Source organism: Lagopus muta, chromosome 8 (genome assembly GCF_023343835.1).
Source record: "Lagopus muta isolate bLagMut1 chromosome 8, bLagMut1 primary, whole genome shotgun sequence".
Lineage (NCBI taxonomy): Eukaryota > Metazoa > Chordata > Aves > Galliformes > Phasianidae > Lagopus > Lagopus muta.
In genome coordinates, this window is record NC_064440.1 from 21,210,218 (window position 1) to 21,235,846 (window position 25,629).

At 41.3% G+C, this 25,629-nt stretch overlaps 2 protein-coding genes and 1 long non-coding RNA gene across 20 annotated transcripts in view; 1 reads left to right on the forward strand and 2 right to left on the reverse strand.

The window, feature by feature from the left end:
- The window catches only part of LOC125696883 (uncharacterized), a 403,601-nt gene extending 401,630 nt beyond the window's left edge, over positions 1 to 1,971 (reverse strand). For both annotated transcript variants that reach the window (XR_007378594.1, XR_007378593.1), the window contains exon 1: positions 1,855 to 1,971. This is a non-coding gene — a long non-coding RNA (uncharacterized LOC125696883). The remainder of the gene's footprint in view (positions 1 to 1,854) is intronic.
- A 75-nt stretch (positions 1,972 to 2,046) lies between these two features.
- HNRNPA3 (heterogeneous nuclear ribonucleoprotein A3) lies at positions 2,047 to 19,625 on the forward strand. Of its 9 annotated transcripts, none has more exons than XR_007378585.1 (14): positions 2,103 to 2,230; positions 5,590 to 5,701; positions 6,166 to 6,189; positions 9,962 to 10,084; positions 10,174 to 10,320; positions 10,399 to 10,609; positions 10,858 to 10,947; positions 11,009 to 11,116; positions 11,226 to 11,306; positions 12,499 to 12,645; positions 13,720 to 13,845; positions 13,937 to 14,008; positions 17,078 to 17,152; positions 18,966 to 19,625. XR_007378585.1 is itself a non-coding variant. In XM_048953149.1 (13 exons), the coding sequence occupies exons 2-12, from the start codon at positions 5,636 to 5,638 to the stop codon at positions 13,987 to 13,989; spliced, it is 1,176 nt and encodes a 391-aa protein (XP_048809106.1). In that variant the 5' UTR covers positions 2,047 to 2,159; positions 5,590 to 5,635; the 3' UTR covers positions 13,990 to 14,008; positions 14,095 to 16,519. The 9 variants fall into 9 exon arrangements, 7 of the variants coding, with proteins under 7 accessions (XP_048809106.1, XP_048809104.1, XP_048809107.1 ...); XR_007378586.1 differs by having other exon boundaries at positions 19,334 to 19,625; XM_048953149.1 differs by lacking the exons at positions 17,078 to 17,152; positions 18,966 to 19,625 and adding an exon at positions 14,095 to 16,519 and having other exon boundaries at positions 2,047 to 2,159.
- The window catches only part of NFE2L2 (NFE2 like bZIP transcription factor 2), a 30,667-nt gene continuing 22,759 nt past the window's right edge, over positions 17,722 to 25,629 (reverse strand). For 8 of the 9 annotated variants that reach the window (XM_048953135.1, XM_048953142.1, XM_048953138.1 and 5 more), the window contains one exon: positions 17,722 to 25,431. In XM_048953135.1, coding sequence (XP_048809092.1) covers positions 24,223 to 25,431 — 1,209 coding nt within the window. In that variant the 3' untranslated portion in view covers positions 17,722 to 24,222. The remainder of the gene's footprint in view (positions 25,432 to 25,629) is intronic. The other variant, XR_007378581.1, reaches the window with a different exon arrangement.

Genomic DNA, 25,629 nt, shown 5'->3' on the forward strand with positions numbered 1-25,629 from the left:
AACAAATAAATGAAAATGACATGAGAAACCAGAATTTCAGCCACAGAAATAGATAACATTCAAAAATCTTTCCCACATATACTGAAGCAGGTGCTAACTACTGTTCCTTAGGCTTATAAAGAAAGTACGTTTGCAAAAACTGCTAGGAAAAAAAAAAAGCATGTTAATCATCCGCATGGATAATCAGAGCTGCTTCTAATATATAATATAATACTACATAATATGAAATTACTTACAATGATGCCACCACATCAATCAGAATAGTTACAAGTGTATTAAACGGTACATTTTCTCGCAAGGAATTAATCTGCAATCTGAAATGTGAAGCAATATTCTTCTGGGTAACAACCAACCTCAAAATGCTTTGCCAGCACAAGACTGTTTGACTGAAATCAAAAGTACAGTTTTTCATCCAAGACCTCATACTTGTGGATAATTTTCACGAGGAACTGTGAATCTTTTTATAATGTGTAACCCCCCTCACAGAATCACAGAATCAGAATCCTTAGAGTTGGAAGTGACCTTTAAAGGCCATCTAGCCCAGCTCCCCTGCACTGAACAGGGACACCACAGCTACATCAGGTTGCCCAGGGCCTGATCAAGCCTTGCCTTGAAAGTCTGCTGGGACAGAGCATCCCCCACATCCCTGGGTATCCTGTGCCAGTGCCTCACCACCCTCACTGTAGAAGAGTTTTTCCATATATCCAATTTAAATCAACACTTTAATCTTGAAACCATTTCCCCTTATTCTATCACCACAGACCCTGATAAAGAGCCTGTAGCTCCCCTTTATATAATGAAAGGCCACTATCAGGTCACCTCACAGCCTTCTCTTTTCCAGTCTGAGCAGCCCCAGCTCTCTTAGGCTGCCTTCACAGGTGTGGTATTCCACCCCTAAGCATCTCTTAGTTTGTCCTTTATGCCAGCATAGTGAGCACAGTAAATAAAATGACTACACTGCATACTAATTGATTATCTGTAGGGGAGGACAATCATGAATGCAGAATTCAGATGTGATCTACCTGTGGCTGTACAACCAGATCAGGCTGCAAAACAAACAGCTCCCTGTCTGACACAAAGTGGAAAACAAACAGTAATCAGACTAATGCAGGCATGCCTCAAACTGAGGCAGTTCCAGAATAACACAACAAAAATCTTCGTAATTAACAAGTATTTTGTGCCATGTATTCAGCCAGCGCTGCTGTTTGTTTTATGGCATTCAAGGGCAAAAGAACAAGCAATGTAAACGACACCTATATTTTCATTTGGGAAGAAAAAAAAAACGTGCAATATGTTTGGGGAGAAGAAAGGAAGATAAGAAGCAAATGGGCTTAGCCACAGCACAAAGATGAGGCAGAGGCTACTGAGACACGCAGCAGGGTTACTTTGCAGGCAGTCGCCTCTCCTTACAGATTAAAATACAGCCCGTGCTCGGAACGCTTTTTTTCAACTTGGGTGCACAGCTGTGGTGAGAACATTTCCAAACCTATTGAACGTATCTCTCCACATTAAAGAAATCCATTTTAGTGGCATTATGACAGGCTGTGATACCTTACTTTTTTCCTTTATTTTTGTTTTTCCCCTCGAGGAAATATAGGCTAAAGATTAAACCACTAGAGATGAGCGTCCCAAATCAGAGCCCGGTGCTGTGACAGAGCACGTGTGAGCACAGCTCATCAAGGGACATTTCTGCGCTTTTTTTCCCGCCTCTGCATCACCTTCAACATGAGAACAAAACGCGGAGCAGCTCACCGCTGCCCGCACGTGCTTTGGTACTCAACCTGAACCCACTCCCATTTGCCATGGGTGAGAACTCAACGGCTACAGGACTTTCTCACAGCCCTTAGGCATTACCTCTGGGATAAGAACGACGCGCGGAAATGCACCGCTTCGTTCGGAACGCCCAGAAGGCTTCATGCCGCTTCGCGCACGCGCTGACAAAGAGCGCGAACCACCGCAACCCCTCCCGCCCGGCCGCCTACTGAGAAAGCCAACCCGCCCCTTGACGGCTCCCGCCACCCCTCCCCCGCCCAGCCCGCACCCCGCGCAGCCGGCAGGGGCGGGCCGCCGTGTGCCCTTACGTGAGAGGAAGAGGCGGCGCCTGCTCGACGCTGCCAGTAACGGCTGTGCGCCGCGTCTCCACCCCTCAGCGGGCGGCGGTGAGTGCGCCAGGCCAGCGCCGGCGTGGGACCGAGCGGGGCGGGAAGGCGCCGAGCTGAACGCTGGCACGGTTATATCTTTTCTTATCGCCTTCTCTTCCCTCTCCCCGCCTTCCTTCTTCGGCCGATCCGCGCTCTTCTCCCGCTGTCCCCCGTTCGGGCGGGAAAGGCCCGCACCGCGCGCGGCCCGAGGCTAGCAGCCTCGCGGGTGGGGGAAGGGCGGCGGGAAGAAAGCGCCGACGGCTGCCGCGCGCTCCTGCCGCGCGACGCTGCCGGCCCGCTTTCCCGCCACGTGACCTTTACCCCCCCCTTTCTTCGGGCACCATGTTGGTGGGGCGAGGGCGGCGGGCGGGCTCACAAAATGGAGGTGATACCCGCCGCGCTGGGGGAGCGGGGCGGCCCGGCAGGATGGGGGCAGGGAACCGCCTCCATCTACCCCTCCCCGGAGCAGCGGCGGGACTCATAACACCGTCTGGGCGAGCGGGAACGCCGCGCTCGAGCACGGGGCGCGTAACGCTGCCTCTCGAGTTCCTTGCGGTCGCTTTTCCCCGCGTCGTGGCGCGGCGGCCGCAATGGCGGCGGGGGGCAGGAAGCGGGAGGCTGCGGGCGGGCCGCGCTTCCGCCCCTCGGCGCTCGGCCGCCATTTCGCTGCGCTGCAGAGCGCGGGGGGAGCGCAGCCTCCATTCTGTGCGCGGGGAGCGCCGAGAGCTTAGAGCTGAACTGAGGCGAGGGTGACGGGAAGTGAAAGCCGTTGTTCTGCTCTCCCGCGTGGCTGAGACCCGCAGATGGGCGTTGCGGCGCTTTTCAATCGCTCTTCTTCTGGGCGGGAGCCTTTGGAAGCGGCGAGGCCGCTCGGTGTCCCGTCCTGCTCCTGGCTGAGGTGTAATGGTACACGGAGCTGCGCTTCTCCCTTGCCAGCCCTGCCATCCCGTGGATGTTTGTCACGTGCAGTGAGCGCTGTGGACAAGGGGCATAGTGCAGAGCAGCGGTGCAGGTCGCTGCCGTTACCCTTTCTCCACGCCCCCAGCTGTAAACACACACGACATCCATGGCATCCCGCCATGATCCTGGTGGGCAGCACAAAGGAGTGGTTCTGCAAAAACCGTGCCCCACACTTTCCCAACTTGCATTCAAGTAAAGACCAGATCCAGCCTAGGGTGATGATCTGCACCCCAACCAGAGAACAGTGTACTGATGTCCTCTCCCGCTTTTCTTTCCCCTCTGCCCTCAGAACATATATTTTTAGCTCAAGCGTTTCAAAGTATGACGAGTAAAAAAGTGCAGCATTCTCTCTGGGCATTGTGCCCCCTTCCTGGCAAGCTGAAACCTTTGTAGGACTCAGAGCAGAGAAACCAGTAGCTCACACTAGTTTGTGTTACTGTGTTAAAAGCAGAAAAGAAACCTGATCCCTAAACACAATGGCTAAAAATAACTGTTTTCCATGTAGGCAATTGTTTTATTCCCTTGAACAGTTGTCAAAGGGAGCTATGGTGAGTTCAAAGCATGCTTCAGTAAAGTTTGCTAAAATCTTGTGCGTTTTTTTCCCAGCAAATATGCCTATTGGCATTGGGAAAACTACCAACACGCTTAGAACTGAAAATCTCTTAATTTGCTGCCTGAAGTCTTAGAGTTGGCAAGATATGTGGCATGCACACTAGGTCCAAATTTGTCTATTCGCAAATACATGCCAGAATATCTCTGTAGTGTTTTCTGAATAGAGAAGGAAATTTCCACCTTGAGAACATCAGTTTCCCCTTACTACAGTACTGCTTGTCTCTTCAATTATAGTTAAATTCAGTAGATAAAAATGTTCTAAATATTTTAAAACTGTTGATATTTCATTTATATTAATTATAAAAATTACTATTCACAGCTTCTTAAACTTTCTGTAAGTTGATGGGATGGAGGCTGTGCTTCAGCTCATGGTATTCATCAGTAATGCAATAATTCTCTTTTGCCCATCATCACTGTGAGCTACATGTTGGTTAGTTGGAGCCTCACTGGAGAAAGCAGCTGGCAAAATCAGATAAATTTGATACTTTAGGTTACTTGAGAAAGTATCTAGGCTTTTCACGCATTTGGAATTTGAGAAGTTGAACAGCTCAGGACATTTGGGTACTAAGTATTTCAACTAAATCGACCAATTTGAAGGATTTCAAGACAGGTTTAACTGTAATTAATATGCATGCCTTGATTTTACTTCCTAGAACTTTAAAGTTGTTAAGACATGAAATCATGATACTCATGATTTCACAGTTGGGTTCAATATTAAGATCTTAACTTAAAGCTTAGTTTGAATTTAAATGTAGAATTATAGTCAGAATGAAAATTATTTAATTGTAGTGTAACATTAATTAGGACCGATCTGCTTTTCCCTATGCAATATTTGCAGGAATAGCACTTTACAAACAGAGCAGATAAACCCAACATTTGAAAAGTTACAAACAATATACCTAATCTTGACGGCGTAGATTACTTGGAGGCAGCACAAGTGTGGTTTTACAGTAGCATATTATTTAGGTAACTACTGTAATGAGTTTCAAGTTACATCTGAAGTAGTAATAAATTGCTGCTAAAGATAGAAGCATAGTAAGAAAGCATGAGTAACTTAACGATCTTGGGGAAACTTGAAATTATAAAGGTTAAGGGGAATGTGATTATTTTTTGTTTCTTCGAATGCTTATGTAGAGATGCACTCACTGAGTTTGTCTAGTGAAGTGCTTTTTGTGATGATGTATAACTTCATTAACATTCATTGATACACATTGGGCACGTAAGTGTAGAGTGCAGAGTCGTAATGAAATACATCGTTTTCAAGGGAAGTAATGCAGATGACCAGTGCTGCAGATTCCTGAGGATCAGCTGTTGGAATTTCTGGTTATGCAAGAATAGAATCACTAAAGCATTCTTCCACTGGTGTTAGTGGAAAATATTTTTCAGCACAGAAACTATTTTGCATCCTTCAGTTTTTCAGTTTGTAGGACGCTAGATTACTGACACAGTAGGTTATGCATAAGATAATTTTAGTGAGCATTATTTGCAATATGTTTTTTACAATAAAAAAGACAGATTTAAAATCTGGAGTTGCAGGGTTTGATTGTTTAAGAACAAGACCTGTTCATGATAGTTATGTAAGAGACAGCATTTGAAATGAGTGATTCTCTGCAGAGAATCACGTATTTTTGCTTTATATTGCACCTGTTATTCCAACAGCTGTAAAACACCTTCATCTGGTAGCTGGTGTTCTTTTTGCAGCAACTCCCAGGTGACACAGACTGAGGGTTTTTACCCTTTGAAATGATTGCATTTTTTCTACAATTACCCTTTTCCATTTCCTCTCCTGTAAAGACAAACCTGTGCACTGCAGACAGAGAAGGCCCTGCTTCATCGGAGTTGGGGTGAGTACTGACTTATCCAACCTGTTTTCTAGGTTTCCTAGATCTAAAAGAAAGGCCGAGTTAGAGTACCCTTCCAAAATGGCTGCTATTAAGGAGGAGAGAGAGGTGGAAGATTACAAGAGAAAAGGAAGACGATCCTCACAGGTGAGAGCATTCACTTTTTTTAATTATAATAAAGTAGCTTTAAGGGGGAGAGGTTTAAAATTAGAAGAAGTAGAACTTAACTGGTTCTATCTGAGCATGAATTCAAAACTTTTTCTACCTTCTTCATCCTCGTAGTAGAATAATTGTAAAATGCTGTATGTTACTTTGAGCTTTAAGGGGTGGGATTTTAAGTATAGTGGGGAAGTTTTGCTTTTCTAGTTTTCTGTTATAACAAAGCTGATTAATGTATGCTTGCGGCTTAAGGTGTAATTTATTTTTTTTAAGAAACTCGTGCATCCTCAGAATATTGACAGGAGGAACTTGATTCTTTCCTATCTTCACGGTCTTGTTTTTAGTGGGAATGAAAACAGGTTCTTTTTTAAGTAAAAATGGTTGCCTGTTAGTCACTGCAAATGAAAGTGAGGCTGTACTAAGTAAAAATAACTGTTTTCTTTTGCTTCTAGCAGAAATACCGTAGACTGAATAAGGTGCGTAGTATAGAGAAGATGGTGGGTCTGTTCTGGGAGGATGGGAGCTAGTTATGTTGGGGCAGGGTGTGGAAATGGGAGGGGGGTGACTCTTGATACCCTTCAGAATAATTTAAGATCAGCAAAGAGGGTGTTTAATAATGCTTGTATGGCTTATCACTGAGACATTTTTGGTTGTGTATTTTCATGTATTTGCCTTCTAACATTACTTTTCCAGGGTGCCTGAATAGTTTAGCTAGCTGAACCCATGTTTCTCTGGTGCTGATGTGCCGCTGTCACGCTGAGAGGGAGGCAATACATCTTTTTAAAAAAAAAACAAAAAAACCTTTTGGCAGTTACATTTATCCAGTAGCATGTGGTTACTTTGTATCGAAGAGTAGCACATGAAGTCCTACTGCAAAGAACCTCACAGCTGTCTGCTGTTTCTGGACTTGAGATAGAATGTATCAGGTCCTCAGCTGCCTACAATGAGGCAGGAATGCGCCTACAGGCTACTAAGTTTCTAGAGAAAATGTTTTGCTGAGGAAGTTGTCCGCAGGCTTTCGGTCCAGAAGGCAGCCCAGGGCTGGGGAAAGTCGCATTGTGCAGGTGTAGGTGCAGATGAGCTCATGTTAGCTCCCATGTAGAGGTGCAGTGCAGGGGAGGTTGCCATGTGAAAGAGAACTGGTAGAGCCACCGCAGCTACAGAGCACTGTGGGCAGAGACCTGCTGTGTGAAAGCTGGGATTCCTGTAAACTCGAGTCATGTATCTACAGTGCTATTGGTAAAAATACTGTGGGATGTTAGCAAAACATAGGATTTTTACAGGAATCGCAGAGTGCTGCTTGTTACCGTTCTTTCATCCAGGAAAGGTACAGGTAGACTGAGCCAAGTATTCGTGATTTCATGTGAGGTGTAAGAGTGTGTAATTTGATTTTGATCATAAAAGAACTGCGCGGAGAGATCCAGATGCCTTCCCGCCCCCCATCCCCCCTCAAGAATAAAGCTGGCCTCTCACTGCTGTCTGCCTGCAGGGGCAGCCCAACCCCCACCCATCAGTCTGGGTGCTCGTGCCCGTGCTGCTGCAGTGCTGGGACGTGGCCGGGTGGCGTGACTGCGCCTGCGTGCTCCTGCTGTGCCTTGGCCCTGCCCCTCTGGCTCCATATTGAGTGGAGGAGACAGATCGCTCACAAAATGGAGGCGGCCTGCGCCGTGTAGGGCTTGCGCTTGAGGAGAAAGTAGGTCGTTACGGCAGGAAAGAGGGCTCCCCGCCTCCTCAGAACACATTAATTTCTTAGAGAAAGCCCTTACACTGCTTAGGTGGAGAAATGAAGTTTGTTTCCTGATTGCTAACTGCAGGCAGGCTCGGCTCTGCCACCCCCACCCCCTCCCTGAAGGAGCTGCAAAATGGCGCGCGGGTCTGCAGTGCTGAGTGGGAGGGAGCTGCGGGAGCAGCACGGTGTTGAGGGGGAGGGGTGTCACATTTCCTACCCGTAGAGACTGCTATTGTGGCTAGGTCATAGCAGAAGGATTGAGAAATAGCGTCATGCATGACAGAACTGAATGCTGCAAACCCGAGAGATACTTATCTCCTGTGAGAACAAAATGCCTGGAAAATAGCTCATAGCTGTGAGGTACTGCCTTCTATTTCTGTAGAGAATTCCTCTGACACGGATATATTCTGAGGATAATAATCTCTGGTGGAAGAGAGAACTGCAAGTGGTTTTTTATTTCCATGTGTAAGAGCGACTGTTCATTTTCATGGGATAAAAATAAACAAAAAAGGGCTTTGATTTTCCTTTCTGGAGCGATCTGGAATTCTGTGATCTTCTGAGGTAGAAAAGATCTGAGTTACTATTTGGCAACTACATGGCTTTAAATAGTCTTAGAGAACGATAAAAGTCTGGTTTTTGTGTTTCTGGATTTGGAGAAGTTTAAATTCATCAAAATAGTAAACTTAAGAGAACTTGTATTAAAAGTGTTCAAAACACATAAAAATCCCAGCTTTAAAATAACCAGCTAAAAATTAAGTAGGTACAAAGAAATGGAGTTAGGAACAGAAAACAGTATTTCACTTACCCTAAAGCACCTTCTGTATGCAGTATGTTAACCCTTCAAGATTTTAAGTTTTCCTGTAATTGAAAGGGAGGATTTTTAAATCGTACTTTTGTAGGCTAGACCACTTAGTAGAAAAGAAGCTTTAACTTTAGCTAAGAGGCCATGGACTGCTGGTTATTTTATATAATATTCCGGTAGTAATGAAGTTGGTGCCTTAGTCTAAAACTTGTTAATGAAAATGCTGGAGCCTGCTTTTGCTCTAAAGGATCTACGTCCCAGGTTGCTTCTCGTAATTGTAGGCCCAGTTTCCTGCAGTACAGCCCAACATCTGGAAAACAACGGACCTTTAAAGCAGTGTATAATTTTGAAATAGTCTTTTGCCAAGTATTGCTTCTTAGTATGAATTGCTCTGTAGAGTGGTTGTGTAGCACTTAAAGGAGTATAGGCTTTTGTGACCAACTCTTGCACTACCACGCTTCTTATTTAAACTGGCAGAAGCTAAAGCACTTCACTTACAAGCTTGAAGCAAGGCTGCTTCAATATTACAAGTCTGTGGCTAGTTTTATGTAGTTCATCTGTGAAGATTGTGCTGCTTCTAGTCAGCTTAGACTACACTGCAACAGAAACAGTGAAGCCCACTGTGCGTTACTACCGCAGAATTGAAGTTGTGTGCTGGTGTAGCTTGCCAGCAGCATGGCCACCCAGCACCTTGCTGTGAAGTGTCTTGCACTTGTAAAGAGACCATATTGCAAAATAAGACTTCAATGTGATTACTTGTTAGTAGACTCCTTTGTCTTGGGATGAGAGAAAGTTGTAGATGATTTTTTACAAACTCCTTTCAGATGTGCAGAGCTGTTTCCTGCATAACTAAAATACTCTGTAACACTGAAAGAAAGCAGAAACATGAAGGCACTTATTTACAAGCCCACTTTATTTTGTCTTTGGAAGACTGGGCTTGAAAATCAGCATGTATTAAAATGTGACTGATGACATGTAGGTGATACCATCAAAAGCTTCAGTTTCTTTTGCTATGGTACAAGTCTTACTTGACCTGTTTTCCCCATTCTTGGTTATTCATTATTCTTTTTTCTGTAAGACAAAAGAAAGCCACATACGTACTTCTACTTTTTTGCTGGCATGTGCTGAACTAATAGTTACCGAAGAACAAAATCTGAAATGTTAAGGAATTAAGAGTTGACAAATCTTCTTTCAAGTGTGTGTGTTTTAAAAGGGTTTAAATACAAATGTTCCTGAAACACTAGGTGTTTAATTTGAACGATAACTTTTTTAATCACATTTGTATACTGCGATTCTAATTTTTTGATAGCTGCTTGCAGTTGTGCTTCATGAAGTGTTAGAGCTTCCCTTTATCTAGCAGTACTTCATTGCTAATCCCTATAGAACAACATGCAACTCCAGTACAGGATAGGCATAAAATGAATGCATGTCCATGGGGGAAGGAAAGAAGCAAGCAAGCTACTTACTGCATTGAGATCTTTTACTGTTGTTTGCATTTGAGCATTCTTGAGCTGTTAGCTGCCGTTTTAATTAAAATCACACTTCATTAAGTGTTGAACTTAACTGTGCTGCTGTCTAAAATCATTAGAAGACATTGTGTTAATGTGTTCGACCTATTTGTAGTTACATGCACAGATAAGTTTTAGTAATGCTGTGAAATTTTAATTCTGTTGCTTGTATTCAAAATATGTATTTTACTTTTTTTTTATTTTTGTAGGGCCATGAGCCTAAGGAGCCAGAGCAGTTGAGAAAGCTGTTCATTGGAGGTCTGAGCTTTGAAACAACAGATGATAGCTTGAGAGAGCACTTTGAAAAATGGGGCACACTCACGGACTGTGTGGTAAAGTGTCCAAAATTAGTTTGTGCTTTTGAAAGGACATAGGTTCTTAATCTAGTACAGAAATGCAGAGCACTCCCCTATGTTTTTAGGTGATGAGAGACCCACAAACAAAACGTTCCAGAGGCTTTGGCTTTGTTACTTACTCTTGTGTGGAAGAGGTGGATGCGGCCATGAGTGCTCGACCACATAAGGTTGATGGACGTGTGGTTGAACCAAAGAGAGCGGTTTCAAGGGAGGTAAGTTAGGGTTTTTGTTGAACATATGTCGTACTCTCTACCTACTTAAGAGGCTTAATGTAATTTTTGGTGTTGCAGGATTCTGTAAAGCCTGGGGCGCATCTCACAGTAAAGAAAATATTTGTTGGTGGCATTAAAGAAGACACAGAAGAATATAATTTAAGGGAGTACTTTGAAAAATATGGCAAGATCGAAACGATAGAAGTCATGGAAGACAGGCAAAGTGGAAAGAAAAGAGGCTTCGCTTTTGTAACTTTTGATGATCATGATACAGTTGATAAAATTGTTGGTATGTAGTTCTTTAATGGGAAGTGACTTAGAGAATAGAAGTGCAGCTTAACCTCTCAAAAAAGGTGTTCGTGGAGTATAAGATATTGGCATGATTGACTACTTGGACTGTAGTAAGAAGCAAGGTAGACTTAACATACCTTTGAAAAGTGTGCTCGTGCCTTATAGTAGCTTACTGTGAGTTGTACTGCACACTGCTTTCAGTTATGTGGAATTACTCTAACTGTCCCATTTCATGTTTTTCTCTAGTTCAGAAATACCATACTATAAATGGTCATAACTGCGAAGTGAAAAAAGCACTCTCAAAACAAGAGATGCAGACTGCCAGCTCTCAGAGAGGTAAGTTTGGAGTTATGCAGGGTTATTGTACTTAACTGGTTTTCAATTAATGTAATTAAAGTAAAATACTTTGCAGGTCGTGGGGGTGGTTCCGGCAACTTCATGGGTCGTGGAAATTTTGGAGGTGGTGGAGGAAACTTTGGCCGAGGAGGCAACTTTGGTGGGAGAGGTAAATTACTGAGATGTTTCTAGAGCGTGATTTCTGGTGTGGTTGTGTCTGTTTTCCTGAACACATGCTAAGTATTTAAGCCAACCACTTCGTCTGTTTTGTGTTCCAGGAGGCTATGGGGGTGGTGGTGGCGGTGGTGGGAGCAGAGGAAGCTTTGGGGGTGGTGACGGATACAATGGATTTGGTGATGGTAAGTGTATTGCTGCATCTCTGTGCCCTCCTCCCCCCTTCCCCTTCCAAAATTGGGCTGCTGTAAGTCTTACTTCTGTCTGCCTTGGAAGTTAATTCTGCTTTGGACATGTTTCGTACATTGTAGTGCTGTGAGAAGTTCAGATTTGTCTCCCCTCCAAGATAACGGATGGGAAAAAAAAATACTTCCATGTCATGAGGTCATGCAGTAGCTTGTAGTTCATGATCAGTCATGATTGTGAACAATAAAAAGAAGTTTCTGGTGTCACTTGAGATAACTAAAGCAGTGGCCATCAACTTTTTGGTCAACTGTAAGACTTGCTGATCACTGTCTTTTTCATGATATATGAGCATCCAGAATACACCTGAAGAGAACTGTGCAAGTTTTCAAACAGCTGTGGTAATCTCATTTTTATGGGGGAGGAGGGAATGAGAGACGTAGCACATAGTTAATGGCATCTTGATTCCGCAAGCAGATAAAATATTGACTTCTTTTGGACCAGTTTCACAGTTCACAATTAACTTCATTGGTATGACTGAGAACATTGAGTCTCTCATACTCTCTTGGTGACTTGAATTATTACTATCTTTTTAAAGGCATCTAGTAACTTTTAACACAAGTTTAAATAAAGCTGTGTCTAGATGAAGCATGTCTGTGGCCTGCAGGCTGCACGTGACCAGGGACAGCTAGGAATTAGCCCTGCCCCTTGCTGCTGTGCCAGCATGGCAGCAGCTCTTTGCTGCTCAGTAGTTTGCCCTGGCCTTGGGCGCGCATCCATCACTCAGCAACAGCCAGAACATCAACCCTGGACAGTTACTCATCAGTCAGTGCAGCCCAGGCAAGCCAAGTGGTTGCACACTGATGATCTAGGTAAAATCTGTGAACTTTTGATGGCTCTTGTCTGCTGAGTAATCTCAGCTCAGAGGAATAAAGAGTGGCAGCAGGGACGGCTGCTTATGCAAAGAATGTGATGTGTGATAGTGGAAGTTAGCTGAATTAAAAAAATAATAATAATAATGATTTTTTTGTTTAGATTAAATAGTTTGGTTAAATGATTCAACAGTGATGATGAACACAGTGTGGCAGGAAACATTGTGGGAGATTTGTGTGTTTGTGTGACTTCAGCTTTCTTTAGCAGACTTAACAGGATTTTGCTTTGATGTGCTTAGGTTTTCTCTTCTTGTATTCAAAGGTGGCAACTATGGAGGTGGTCCTGGCTATGGCAGCAGAGGGGGTTATGGTGGTGGTGGAGGACCAGGATATGGAAACCCAGGTGGTGGATATGGAGGTGGAGGAGGAGGATACGATGGCTACAATGAAGGAGGAAATTTTGGAGGTGGTAAGATGCTAGCTCAAATTAGCTGACCCTTTTTTCATTCAGATCTGAGTAGCAGAGTGCAGAATTGCTGTGTTACATGATTAAAATTCTCTTTCTTCTGGATCCACTTGGATTAAATTATGCAACGCTAATTTGCTTGGAACTTATTTTTCAAAAAGCAGCTGCTGTGAGTGTGTGGTGGTGGAGTAGGAGAATTTCAGTTGTTATCCATTTGAAATATGCTGCTGTGTATCAGTTTGTACCACGTAGATCTTGTCCTCCTTTGTAGGGACTAAATGTCTTAAGTTCATGGAAGCTTTCTTTATTGTCTGGTTGTGAAATGAGGTTCCTCAATTATTTTTATTAAAGCAGTTCTTTTACCTATTTTGTCTTTTGAAGTAATCAGGAACCATGCTATTACATGGCTATTGTACAGCATTAGCAAGTTATTCTGTGTTCTCAGTGTTAATATCTTTGCAGGAGTTTCAAAACGATCTGGTTAACTTCTAAATTTATAATTACTTCTGTAGAGGCCTTTAAGGATATGTTTCTTGCCAGGATATACCACAAACACTAAAACATTCTTTACTAGAATTTGGGGGGAAGAAGCAGTAAGTGCATGCAAGGACCTAGTGCGAGTTTAGGGGGTTAAGCTGCAAAATCTACTGCACACTTATTAATACCTTCTGGTGTATATAGGTGCCCATTACAGTTTTATCACTTCTTACAGCAAATAAAAATTACTCTTGGCTTGTAGTTGATGTGATTGTCATGTACAGAGCACTGAACAGTGGAAGAATGATGGTGAAACCAGATGTTTTTCTGAGCTGGGAGGCATTAACTTTGGCCTTCTGTGTTAATTTCAAATTGCTACTCAAATCTGTTTGAACTTTATAAGATATACTGTGCTATTTTTTATCTTCAGTGATGGAACAACTTCTAATCTTTGGAATGCTAAAGGTTTTGCTGTCATTTGTGCATTGCAGGTAGAAGTAGCATGCTCAATGCTCGCAAGTCTATTTTAAATTGTTTTAAATAGCTGTTGCAATTTATGCTGAACGTCACAGTTTCACAAACTTCATGAATTTATTTCAGGTAATTATGGTGGCAGTGGAAACTACAATGACTTTGGTAACTACAGTGGACAGCAGCAGTCCAATTACGGTCCCATGAAAGGTGGTGGCAGCTTTGGTGGTAGAAGTTCAGGCAGTCCCTATGGTGGTAAATATATTTCTGCACAAAAAACCCTTTGTTTAAGCTTGCTTGGTATTTCTTATGTTTCAATATGGACTGGGTTTTGTTTTTTGTGCAGGTGGTTATGGATCTGGAAGTGGAAGTGGGGGCTATGGTGGTAGAAGATTCTAAAAATGCTACCAGAAAAAGGGTAGGTGTAATGCATATTTATAATGATGATGAATAATGTACAACTGTTCACTGAGAGTAATAATTTTCTTATCCTGTATTCAACAGGCTACAGTTCTTAGCAGGAGAGAGAGCGAGGAGTTGTCAGGAAAGCTGCAGGTTACTTTGAGACAGTCGTCCCAAATGCATTAGAGGAACTGTAAAATCTGCCACAGAAGGAACGATGATCCATAGTCAGAAAAGTTACTGCAGCTTAAACAGGAAACCCTTCTTGTTCAGGACTGTCATAGCCACAGTTTGCAAAAAGTGCAGCTATTGATTAATGCAATGTAGTGTCGATTAGATGTACATTCCTGAGGTCTTTATCTGTTGTAGCTTTGTCTTTCTTTTTTCTTTTTATTTTCCCATTACATCAGGTATATTGCCCTGTAAATTGTGGTAGTGGTACCAGGAATAAACAAATTAAGGAATTTTTAACTTTTCAATATTTGTGTAGTTCAGTTCTTCCACATTTGGTACAGAGAACTCTATAACAGAAATAAAATGTAGTTTAGGGTGTTTCCTTGTTAGTAGAGAAGATTAATGCATTTCTCAATTACTATTTTGTATTAATTTAAAGTTAACAATAGAAACACCTATTGATTTGCAGTCTTAAGGGGTCTAGTCTCAGTGTATATATGTAACTGTCATTGATAAGAGTTACATAGGCATACAGAGGGAGAACATCTGTATGTTGCATTATAGTTTGTTTAGATGTATAACTAGGATTGAGTTATTCAAATTAGTGTTTGTGAATTATAGAACTAAGCTTTACCTTCAAATGAAAATTTCAAATTACTTTTTGGTTTGTGCATATTTTTTTAATTTGTAGTTCTGTATTAGTAGTAGCGCTTCAAGAAAATAAGGCATGATAAATATTTTAACAAGACCAACTTTAGTCACATTCAAGCTGTCTCCAGTCTCATTTGAGATGTATAAGGGATAACTGCAGTTGCTGAAGTTCTGGGTGAAGAGAAAAAGAAACTTGCTTTTTACCTTTTTATTTATTGTAATTCCCGAGAAGTCAAGGTGGGGTGGGAATCAAGTGCCTGTTTCCTTGGGATATACAATGATTCTGTTTCAATAAAACTATACTTTGGGAGGGTGGCTTGGAATTTTCATCCCCTTCCTTTCTCCCCTTTCCCCGCTCCCTCACACCGGACTGTGCTGTTTCAATTAAATGAGGCATCATAGTGAGAGTAATAGGTATGTTCCTAAATAACTTAATGGCTATATACTTTCTTGCATGCACCCTAGGCAATTTTCTGGACACATTCATCTGACTGGGAGCCAAGGGTAGCACAGGTGTAATCACTGACAGTCCCAGGTAATGGCGTTCCAAAAGCCCATTCACGAGGGGCTATAAGTAGCATAGTTTTCAAGCTTTTTCCCTTACGAATATCTAAGCTCAGGTAAGAGCTTGAGGATGAACCAAAACACGATCTGGTTATATTTTACTGACCAGTAATGCTTCCCACAGCATAGAATGGTGCAGTTTTAAATTTCCAGAGGTAGAACGATAGTGTTTTATACAGTTGATTTGATGCACTGGAGTAGCAAAATCTTATCAGCACATCTGGCTAGAAATTGTACTCAATTCTCATTACTGAACTCCAAATTAAGGCACTACAATCTCTGCTTTTCTCAGCTGATGTCACTTCTCTCTCAACTATTGCCAGGACAGTGCTTTCTGACAATTGAGACTCAGAAGAGTAGGGATACAGTCAATAGAAGAAATGTTCAGACACTTGACAATATGTGATATTGGAAATTACACCTGTTTCACTTCTGGGTCAATGTGCAGTATAAGGTAAATGCAATTCCAGTGTAGGAATGAATCTGCAAAGATGTATGAAATGGCTCAAGGCATAATCAGTCATATTAATATAATTTTAAGAAGTTATTAGAAAAATGAGTGTGTTGCTTGGAAAAAAAAATTAAACAATGTTATTTGAACACTGTTACTGAGTGTATTTAGACTGCAGTACACTAAAACAAGGAACCACTGTCAAGATGTTAGCCTCCAAACTGGATTTCAAAGTCTGCTTATTCTTTTCTGTGGAGTTTTAAACTAACTTAAAAGCGAGAATTGCTGATGCAGTGAACATTCTGTTGTTGTACGTAATTTGGGCTTGTGGGGAGGGCGGGTGGGGGAAGGTTGTGTTTCAATAAAGGCATTTTTTTAAACAACCCACTTGGAGTTTGAAAACACATTAAAAACTAAAACATCTCACTAGGGAGTGAGCCACCCAACTGCTGACTTGCTTTGTACGTTGCTACACCTAGAAGATGTGTAGATTTGTAACTGGGGCCTGCATCTGGTTGCAGGGACAACTGGAGAATGGGTTGATGTCCCTTCTGAAAATGGATATGGTATTTCTAAAAGTTTTAGAATGTATTGACAGTGTTCTTTTTAACAGGCCCTCTTGTAGCTGTACTGTGACAACAATGTTAACTTTGAAAAATAGTGTCATAATAAACTTTATGAACAAGATCTGTATGCAACCTTTTAAGAGATGGAGTGTGTAAGTGACCGCTTTGTAGGTGGGTGGGGTAGCTTAGCTGTTGTTTGTGATGTGGAAAAGTGTGAGCTGTGAGGACAGTGATTAACCGGTTTTAAAGAACCTAGGATGTACTTCTGTGATCCATACTGTGTTAAGGAGACCCATAAGACAGGAAGGACTTCAGCAGCCTTTTGAGTATGGAGAAGTCAGCATAATTAAAGAATGACAAGGCAGCAGGAGCGACAGCTTCAACTTCCAGAAAAGTGAAGGCATAAGATACTGTGCTGATAGTGAGCAGCTTTCCAAAGTCTAGTTAAATCTGCTTGTCACAGCTGAAATATCGAAGAAAGTCTAGCAAGAGTTCTTCACCTTTTGGAACCTCCTTGAGTGATAGCTACTTGAGTTGACTCAAAATCAATAGGTCTAGCATTTAGACCTGAAAGGAAGGGCAATGAGCATAGGTAAGGTTTGCCTTTAACATTTTTCATGAATTAAAGAGTAGTTGGAGGTTTTGAAAACAAGGTAAGAGTAATTTCTTTAATTTTCAGGTTGAATGAGAAGCTGCTGCTTGACAAAATGGGGAATGTCTTGCACATCCTCTTCCATTGAAGGTTTCTGACTGGGTAAGATTGTAGTGCATAGTAAAATGTGTTTTTTGCTTATTTCCTTGTAGGCTTTCCCTGGCCAGCCTTTTGATAGCAGGGAAAGCTTTAAGTATAAAGGAGCAAGTGTTCCAAAGAATGCTGTCCACTGTTTCTTGTTCTGGATTAGGGGTGTTGGCTGATATAATTGCTGTTCAAGAATCTTCCATTCCTGGCAGGTACAATAATGCTATGTCAGAGATCAACAAAATAGCAATGATAAATGGTTATAAATATGTGCTCTGATTACCGTTAGGAGTGTACTTCCTTTTTTTTGAGAACATGTTCTTGAAACTCAGGTGACATAGAAGGGCTCGGATATGTAAGCTGTTCCTCACAGTCCAAAGTAGTTCTGCGTTATCCTGAAGCTCTAATTGACATTAAGACATTCTGCGTTGATGCGATCAATGATTTTCCTTCCCAATAAATGCCTTGCCATACCAAGCAGGTTGTACTTAAACACAGAGTTCCCTTTCAGATGTTTTGGTTCTTTCAGGGTAGGTTTGTGGAGGCTAATATTTTAAAGGGATACCCAGCTGAAAGCACCGCTCTATATGGATGAATAGCAATGAAATTAATTCATGGATTTTATTTATTTATGGTGGTTTTTTTTTTTGCATGTGGGTTCTTAACTCTTGGAATGTGTATTTCCTATTCTGCTGTATCCCAGGACTATCCCGTACCTGTAAGAGTCTATAATGTAAAAAGTCCTTTGGATAGTAGTTAACTGTTTGAACTTCTCAATACCTCTTTGCATCGTTGCAGTATTTTTGAAAAGTCTGTTTCTGTTTTTGTGCTCAACTTACTCAGAACAAGACAAATGGAATACATGCAGTTCAGGACTTGGCCATATTGCTGACTGATTCCAGTAGCTGAACTTGCTAGCAGCTGTCTGAACAGCTAGAAAACAAACTTCATGTTGGAACACATACAATCAGAGGTTAACTTGAAGTATTTTTACAATGGTAATGTGCAAATTTCATATAATCAGGAGATACATAGTGAATGGAAATCTCATAGTGAGTATATACTTAAATAAAGTGTTGACAAATGTTTTTACTTAGGGGTGAGCCGGGATTAAACCTGCTGCAGTGAGATCACAGGCTCCTTAGTATAGCACACTAGGTAGCTTGTTGTAGGTGACTTGCTTGCTATCTTACCTAGAGGTGAAAAGCACCTTAGTTTTCTCTCTGCTATGCCGTGTTGTCCTTGTGAGCTGATGCAGTCACTCAGTGCCACAAGTCACCAGGGAAAGCATTCATGTGCTGTTTGTACAAAGGTATTTGTCCATTGGGGGAAGGTGGCAATTTTTTAAAAGGAAAGATCTTGGAAAAATGGGTAAGTTCTACTCAACAAAAATGTCTAGCTTGCATTGCAGTACTCAGTACAGCAGCCTAGTAAAGCCTTACCCCTCCATACTGTGGTCTTTTAGGTTTTTTTGCACTAAGCGTGTGCAAAGATATTCCTTGAGCTATGTTTGCAGTTGGTTTTGTAGCACTCCTATTAGATTGATTGGCTTCAGTTACACATACCTCATTGGTTGTTTTTTTGTTTGTTTTGTTTTTCGTTCAGAAATAAAACTTCTCAAAGATGATCAAATCCTTAAGGCATATTTGATCAAGCATTTTTATGCCCAAGAGACACACTTCCAAGAGTTAAGGACATTATTTTTCTCTAGCAGCTGTAAATGGAGATGTAAGGATGTGAAAATAAAGTTGCAAAGTATTGCAGTTCTGTAGCAACTTTTTAAATACCTCAAACTGTGTGTTAACTCAAAAGCCATTTGTCCTTCCAGGTAGTAAACGTATTTGCCCAGAATGAGCCCAGGCTGATGCAGATGCGATAAATTGTTTGTTATTAGACAATACCGAAACACCATGGCATCTTAACTTTGATATCCTTTGAATATTTTACTATGGGAATGGGAATGCTCCTCCTCTTCCAAGTGTTGCTTGTGTGATGTACTGACGTACTGGTTTTGCTTCCTGTATTTAAGCCATTAACTTTTATTCACAGACTGTCTGCATTTCAACAAAGCATTCACATATCAGTCTGTGATCTCTGACAAATATTTGTATCTTGTGTGAAGCATGAAAGATCTTGAGTATCACTAAAATGCAGATATCTGATGGATGGATTCTTTTTCTGCTGTGGGTGCTACAGGTTGACATCTGTCTAAGATTAGCTTTTTCCTCATCTAAAAATCCAACTATCTGCGTAGAAGAAAAATGACCTTCATGTAGAAGACAATACTGGAAGATTGGAAACAGAATAATATATTAAAATAACTGGCAAAGACTTCAAGAGCAATGGTGCTAGTATGGTGATATCTGATCCTTGTGGTTAAACAAGTTCAAAAAGTATGGAAGTGAAAAATTTCAGTATAGTCCATAATGGATTGAAATGTTAAAACACTTCATTTTTGTATCAAAATAAAGTGTATGTTGTCAAATGACTCACAATCTTAAATGTGTTGCCCTCACTTTTGTTTAGTGCTGAGAGGAGTACGAAGTAAACTTAATGTACTGCAATGCAGTGGTGGGATCGTTGTTCGAACCAGAGTCTGCAAGTCAGAAGTTAATTCGCTTAGATTCAACTCAGCTCCTGAGCTTTAGTTATAATGGCTTTGCAGTGGAATGATTTGATCAAGAAACAAAAGGTCTCCATGTGGAGGCTTGTCAGCATGTGAGGTCAGAATTGCAATGCATGAGGATTTACATGATGTGGCAGCGCCACTGGTCGTTCCCAGGTTTGGGAGCACATCCTGTACCTTGGTTATGATCATAAAATGAAAGACTTGCGACCTAATATTTTCACGTAGACTTGAATGATCTAACGCAGAACATTTCTCCCTTAATGTTGTTAGTTGTAAGCACAAATGCCATTGTGATCGTGATGGCTTTGTACTGAATGCATGTTGTGGTCTGAGTTACTTCAGACTGACTTTTTGCCAGCGGAATTCAAACGAGGTTTCTGCATTAACTGTGTTCTTTTTATTGCACTTCATCATATTTTTTATCTTGATAATGGAGTAAGCAAGCCTGTATCACAGCAGACCCTGCAGAGGCTGTAAGAATGTTTGTCTTAGACTTTTGCATTAGTGCTAAATAAGTACCAAATTAAAATGCAGGGCAGGGGCTTATCATGGACTGCTTTATACCCAAATTGTGATTAAAATACCAGTGTTTCATCTAGAGAGAATGTTTTCAAGCCCTTGATAACCTAGATAATGGGAGGGGGGTAGGAGAGAGGAAAGGGGAGGCAAGCATCTTACTGTACTCTGCTGTACTGTACTGTTAGATGTACCTGTATTAGAGCTACTGTGTATCGCTGTTGAATGACAGCTCAGGGCCGTAGCTTAGTATGATCTTTTTACTAGTGCTTATACTTTAAAATTGCCATTATCAGTAATGCTTTAGATCACCTTGCTTTAAATGGTTCCAAAGTCTCACATTCCTCTAGTGTTTCAGACAGCTTCAATGACTCCTATGGAAGTTTTCCTTCCTTGGCAGTACTGCATTCAAATTCAATACAGGCATACTGAACAGCAGTCGCAAGAAAAATAGCCCGTGCTACTGTGATCTCTTTGGTTTAGTTTACCTGGTGACTGACCGCTCTATCTAGAGCAAATAAACCTGCTTAATCTGTCAATCCTGGCTTTCAGGTTTTGAGCCATTGGTATTGACAATTTGCTCAACAAAGTGATGTCCTCTTGCCTTCAGAGTAAGTCAAGGACTCTGCAGGGGGATGGACTCATGTGCTATTAACATAAAATTTGGTAAACAAGGTAAGTGCAAGTCAAGTCACCTGGATTTCTATTCACCAACAAATAGCCTCTGCAGAAACAAACATCTCTACTCAATGTGAAGGGCAGTACTCCTAGCGTTTCCAAGACTCTCGCAGATCTTGGGAGCAGCTGAGCTTAGAATGTCTTTCCTTTTTTTCCCTCCTGTCTCCTTGTGTGAGCTGCAATTGTTGCAGTGCTTATGTGCAAGAATTGGCTGCTTTGTTGCACCAGTTTTCTGAAGAGGGAAAGACCCAAATCACTGTGTAACAAACCACAGTTCAGCATATGGTTGGGAACAAGCAGCCATGTGCAGACAGTGGAGAAGACGAAGAGGGAAACTTTTGACAGTCCTTCCACTTTTGGTAGCAGTGAGCTGACAAATCAGCCCAGGCTGTTTTGAGGATCTGCATCACTACAGGAAATGGCCACAAGAAATCTGTGGTTGGGCCACACCAAAGTGCAGCCAGGCTTCTCCAGATTTACCTTACTATGAGGACTAGTGCAAATGAGAGCACCTTGCCAGCAGGATTCTCTTGGTACAGTTTCTCAAGGCTTAATAGCTTGTATTCTGTCAGAAGAAAAAAAGGAGACATGCCTGTGGGGATAATCTCTGATACTCTTCAGCTGTGTTAGATAAGATTGAAAGTTAGGATAGTATTTTTCCAGCACCAGATACTGACCTGCTCACAGCTGCTTTTGAGAATGCATTATTTATAGAAAAGGGAAGAATAATTCTAAGAGTGGAAACTACCGTTCTTGCTCAAGGGCTACTCTTCCTATTGACTGCAGCTATGATGGTTCTGATTTTTACCAGCACAAGTGCAATCATTGTTTCCTAGCATAACGTTTAGACTTATTTAGCTATATGAAATGCATTTAATGTGGTTCTAAAAGCAGAAACAGTTTTCACAGCATTAAGGTGAATATCCTGACTTAAAAAAAAAAAAAAAAAAAATTGTAAGAAATAAGTTGAAATTGAAATTGTCTTGTACTTATTGGCCTGTACTTATTGGCTCCTGCTGACTTCACTGTATCTGCTGCCTCAGATACAAACACCTGTAGGGCAGGACCAAACTTTGGAAAGTAAGTAACAAGCTTGAGAAGTTGTGTGAAACCATTACCTGTGCTCTAGCTCTTTATGGGTAGGCACCTGGAGTCTCTGTCAGCTGGAGACTGTCTCCTGGTACTGGTACTTGGCTGCACTCTTTCCAATAGGATATAATCAATAGGAGCAGGGTTCCTAGCATCATCCAGTCCTGGGATACAACTACCTTCTTGGAAAAGCTGTTGGAACAGATCTGCTTTCCTACTCCTGGCTCTTCTCTGGTTAGCTAACATCACACTTCAGCTGAAGCACAATAGAGACTGTGTGCATGTTGGCACCAGGTAGCAGAAAGGCCTCTGCTATGCAGAATCTGTAAATAAGATAACAGAGGGTGAATGACCGGCTCACAAAGCGTAGATACAAAATTTTGGGGAGTAATGAAAACAAAAGCTGATAACAAAGGATTACTATGCTATTATTACTGTGACTAACTGGACAATAAAACGCTTGTTAAATTTAGTGCATTCAAGGAAAAGCCAAACAGACAGCTACACCACAGTTGGTCCTAAACTAGTTATTAATATTCAGGAAAGGGAGCTTACAGAGCCTCCGGAGTTGTGTGAGAACAGTGGAGAACAAGTGGAAGAAAGGAGAAGCTCCACAGCATCCCCTGATAGAGAAGCACTAATCAAAACCAGGGCTTTCTGTCCTAGCCCCCTACCCTTCCTCTTTTGGAACACGAGCCCTGCCCACTGCAGTTGCAGTTTCACAACACTTTCATGTGGGAAACAAGGCTGATTGCCAAAAGCTCTTCAACTTAAAAATTAGTTTCTTTTTAGAGAAATGTTCAATAGGTCTAGCAAAACTTGCAGAACGGCTCAATGCTTAGCGTACTAAACAAATGTATGCATGGTAACAAAATATACCTAAACTAATCCTGAAACAGCCCCAGTGGCAGAAAAAACATTTCAAACGTTCCTTTTAGAAGTTCCACAGGGAAGGTGATACAGCTTTTAACATTCATTTCAACATCTATTTCAAATTATGCCTTTTCAGTATTTAGAAAGATCCACAATGATCAAGTACAATGAGTCCAGTGGAGGAGTAAGTGAAACACTGTGGTTTATTTGCCCAATTTTTCATCTCTTGTAACTCATAACTTCAAACATCACAACATTTTTTCAACAAACTGAGCACAGGTTCCAAAGAGTGCATTGCTCGGCCCTTGGGATATCTTTTTCCATGACTTCAGACAGCACAGCAGTGACAAATGATGCCTGCTGATCAGAGATGCATAATGAATTTCTAGAAAAATTACTGAAAGGTATACAGAATTTATTAGTTGGGAAAATACATAATGCTGACACTTTTTAATTAACAGATTCTAATGCCTTTGGAGGAGATCTCATCATGAGCTTATAAATAGTGTTCTGAGAGCAAAACAAATTATATGAACTTAGCATAGGCTTGAAACAAATTTGTTACACAATCCTCCCACATGGTAGTTAAAGTTACGGTGAACATCAATAATGCTGACAGTGCTGTGCAATACATCTCTGCTTGTTAAGCATATTTGTTGCATGAAGACTTATCTTGGAAAACCAGTGAGGATATCTGGATCGGCACTTAACCTACTGTAGGGAAATAAATGCCTATGGCATGAAAAATAATAACAACAACAATAATAAAAAGTTTAATGAAATGGTAAGATGAATCAAAATCAAACAATGAGTATCAGCTTGACACTAAATTAAAACCATACATTAAATATAAAGCATTTATAAAAATTGGAAACAAACGCTATTGCTTTTTTTTCTTTTACAAAAAAATAAGAAGCCATACTGTTTATCTTGCAAGAAATTAGATTTAGGAGGCTAGAATTATTCTTATATATCAAATCTGTGAATATAACAGGAGATAAGAACAGTATATAAATACGGTATCTTTAAATATTTACATGTATGGAAACTAGTTAAAATGGTGCTAAAAGAAGGAAATGCCTGTTATAAAAGTGAGATTACAAATTTTGCATACGTACATCTGCATTCCACAATTAGTTTTGAACTTGCACCTTTCATAAACTTAAATATTAATTTTCAAATCATCATTGCATAGAATTACTTGAAAAATATTACCTAATTCTGCATTCCACCTCACAGTAAAAGCTATTAACGATACAAAAATAGTAACTCGGGGAACACCAGCCAGCCGTGCTGCTCTTCAAAGTTTAGTCTCTGCCTTTCTGCTTTTAGGAACAAGGAAGATATTGCCATCTCTAGTTTGCTGCAGTGAGTATTCACTAGGAGAGTAAGACTTTCCATCTTCATCACGTAGCATGCTGAAGACCTCAACATATAAGGTGGTTAATTGCTTTTTCATTTGACGAAGGCTTTTGTCATTCTCACCTTTTTCTTTAAGCAATTTCTCTCTCTCATCTTTTAGGTGACTCAAATCGTGCTCCAGTTCCACTATATTTTCCAGTTTTCTCTTACGGCAGTTCTGAGCGGCCACTTTATTCTTGCCTCTCCTGCGTATATCTCGAATAAGTGCAAGCTGGGCTTCGCTGAACTGCTCCTTAGACATCATTTCATTGAAGTCATCAACAGGGAGATTGATGATTTTTTCTACCGGAAAAGGGATCTGCAGAGCTTTTGCTCTTTGCTCATCTCTCGTGAGATGAGCTTCAAGACGGCCCGAAGGTTTATCTTTTGTGAACGGAGCTTTAGGGTGGCCTGGGCCAGCAGGAGGGTCTTTCTTTGGTGTGTCCATATGTTGCAAGCTGCGTTTTTGAGCGCCTGGCTCCACAGAAGGAAGCATTTGATCAGGGAACTGCAGTAAGTACATGCTAGCATTGCTCTGTGGCACACTTCCAGGAGAACTGTCCACGTCTTCCATTTCAGAATCGCTACAACCAGAAGTCTTATCTCCACAGGTAGATGATTCAACAGAGTGTTCGGGTGATGCTACACTAGAATTTGCATTCAGTGAAATACCAGAGTCAGAATCATTACACTCTGGCACAGTTCCTGAGTGGTCATCGTTAAAAGCTCTCCACAGTGGGAAATCAGAAAGATCAATAGGTTCACTTAAAATATCTGCAAGTGACTGACTGATAGCGTTTGTTGTTACTGTGTCACTGTCCCCCTTTGCACAAATAAAACTGGTATAGAAATCCTCACAGAAATCAGAGCTCGAAGTCAGTGTGTTATTTAAAGAGTTCACGTTCAGCTGGCTGCTGTTTTCTGGCTGCAAAATGCTGGAGAAAGGGCCCTCGATATTCTCCAGGAAATCTGGACCACAGTTAACATCTTTTTTCACGGTGGGTAATGAATTGTAGTAATTATAGCTGTTGTGCATCTCCGCTGGCTTGGTTTCAGGGCTTGTGATTGTGCTTACTTCAGCCAGGTTGTCATTTTCAATGTTTAGACACTACATGGGAAGTGTAAGAAAGGAGTTGAACAACACAAGACTAATTGATCATGAAATATTTTTATAGAATCCACAACTATTAATTATTTTAGTCATTAACACGTACATGGGTATTGTAACACTGCTGTAACCTAGATGACTACAACATAATTGCACCATGGGGAGACAATCTAGGAAGAATAGACACCTAAGCAAGAT

What these genes read in the sequence shown, in the direction of transcription:
- HNRNPA3 (XM_048953149.1), top strand. Translation starts at nt 5,636, where the DNA reads ATGGCTGCTATTAAGGAGGAGAGAGAGGTGGAAGATTACAAGAGAAAA. An exon ending in AAGGAAGACGATCCTCACAG is followed by an intron (nt 5,702 to 6,165) that starts GTGAGAGCATTC and finishes TTTTGCTTCTAG; the next exon opens with CAGAAATACCGTAGACTGAA. An exon ending in AATACCGTAGACTGAATAAG is followed by an intron (nt 6,190 to 9,961) that starts GTGCGTAGTATA and finishes TTATTTTTGTAG; the next exon opens with GGCCATGAGCCTAAGGAGCC.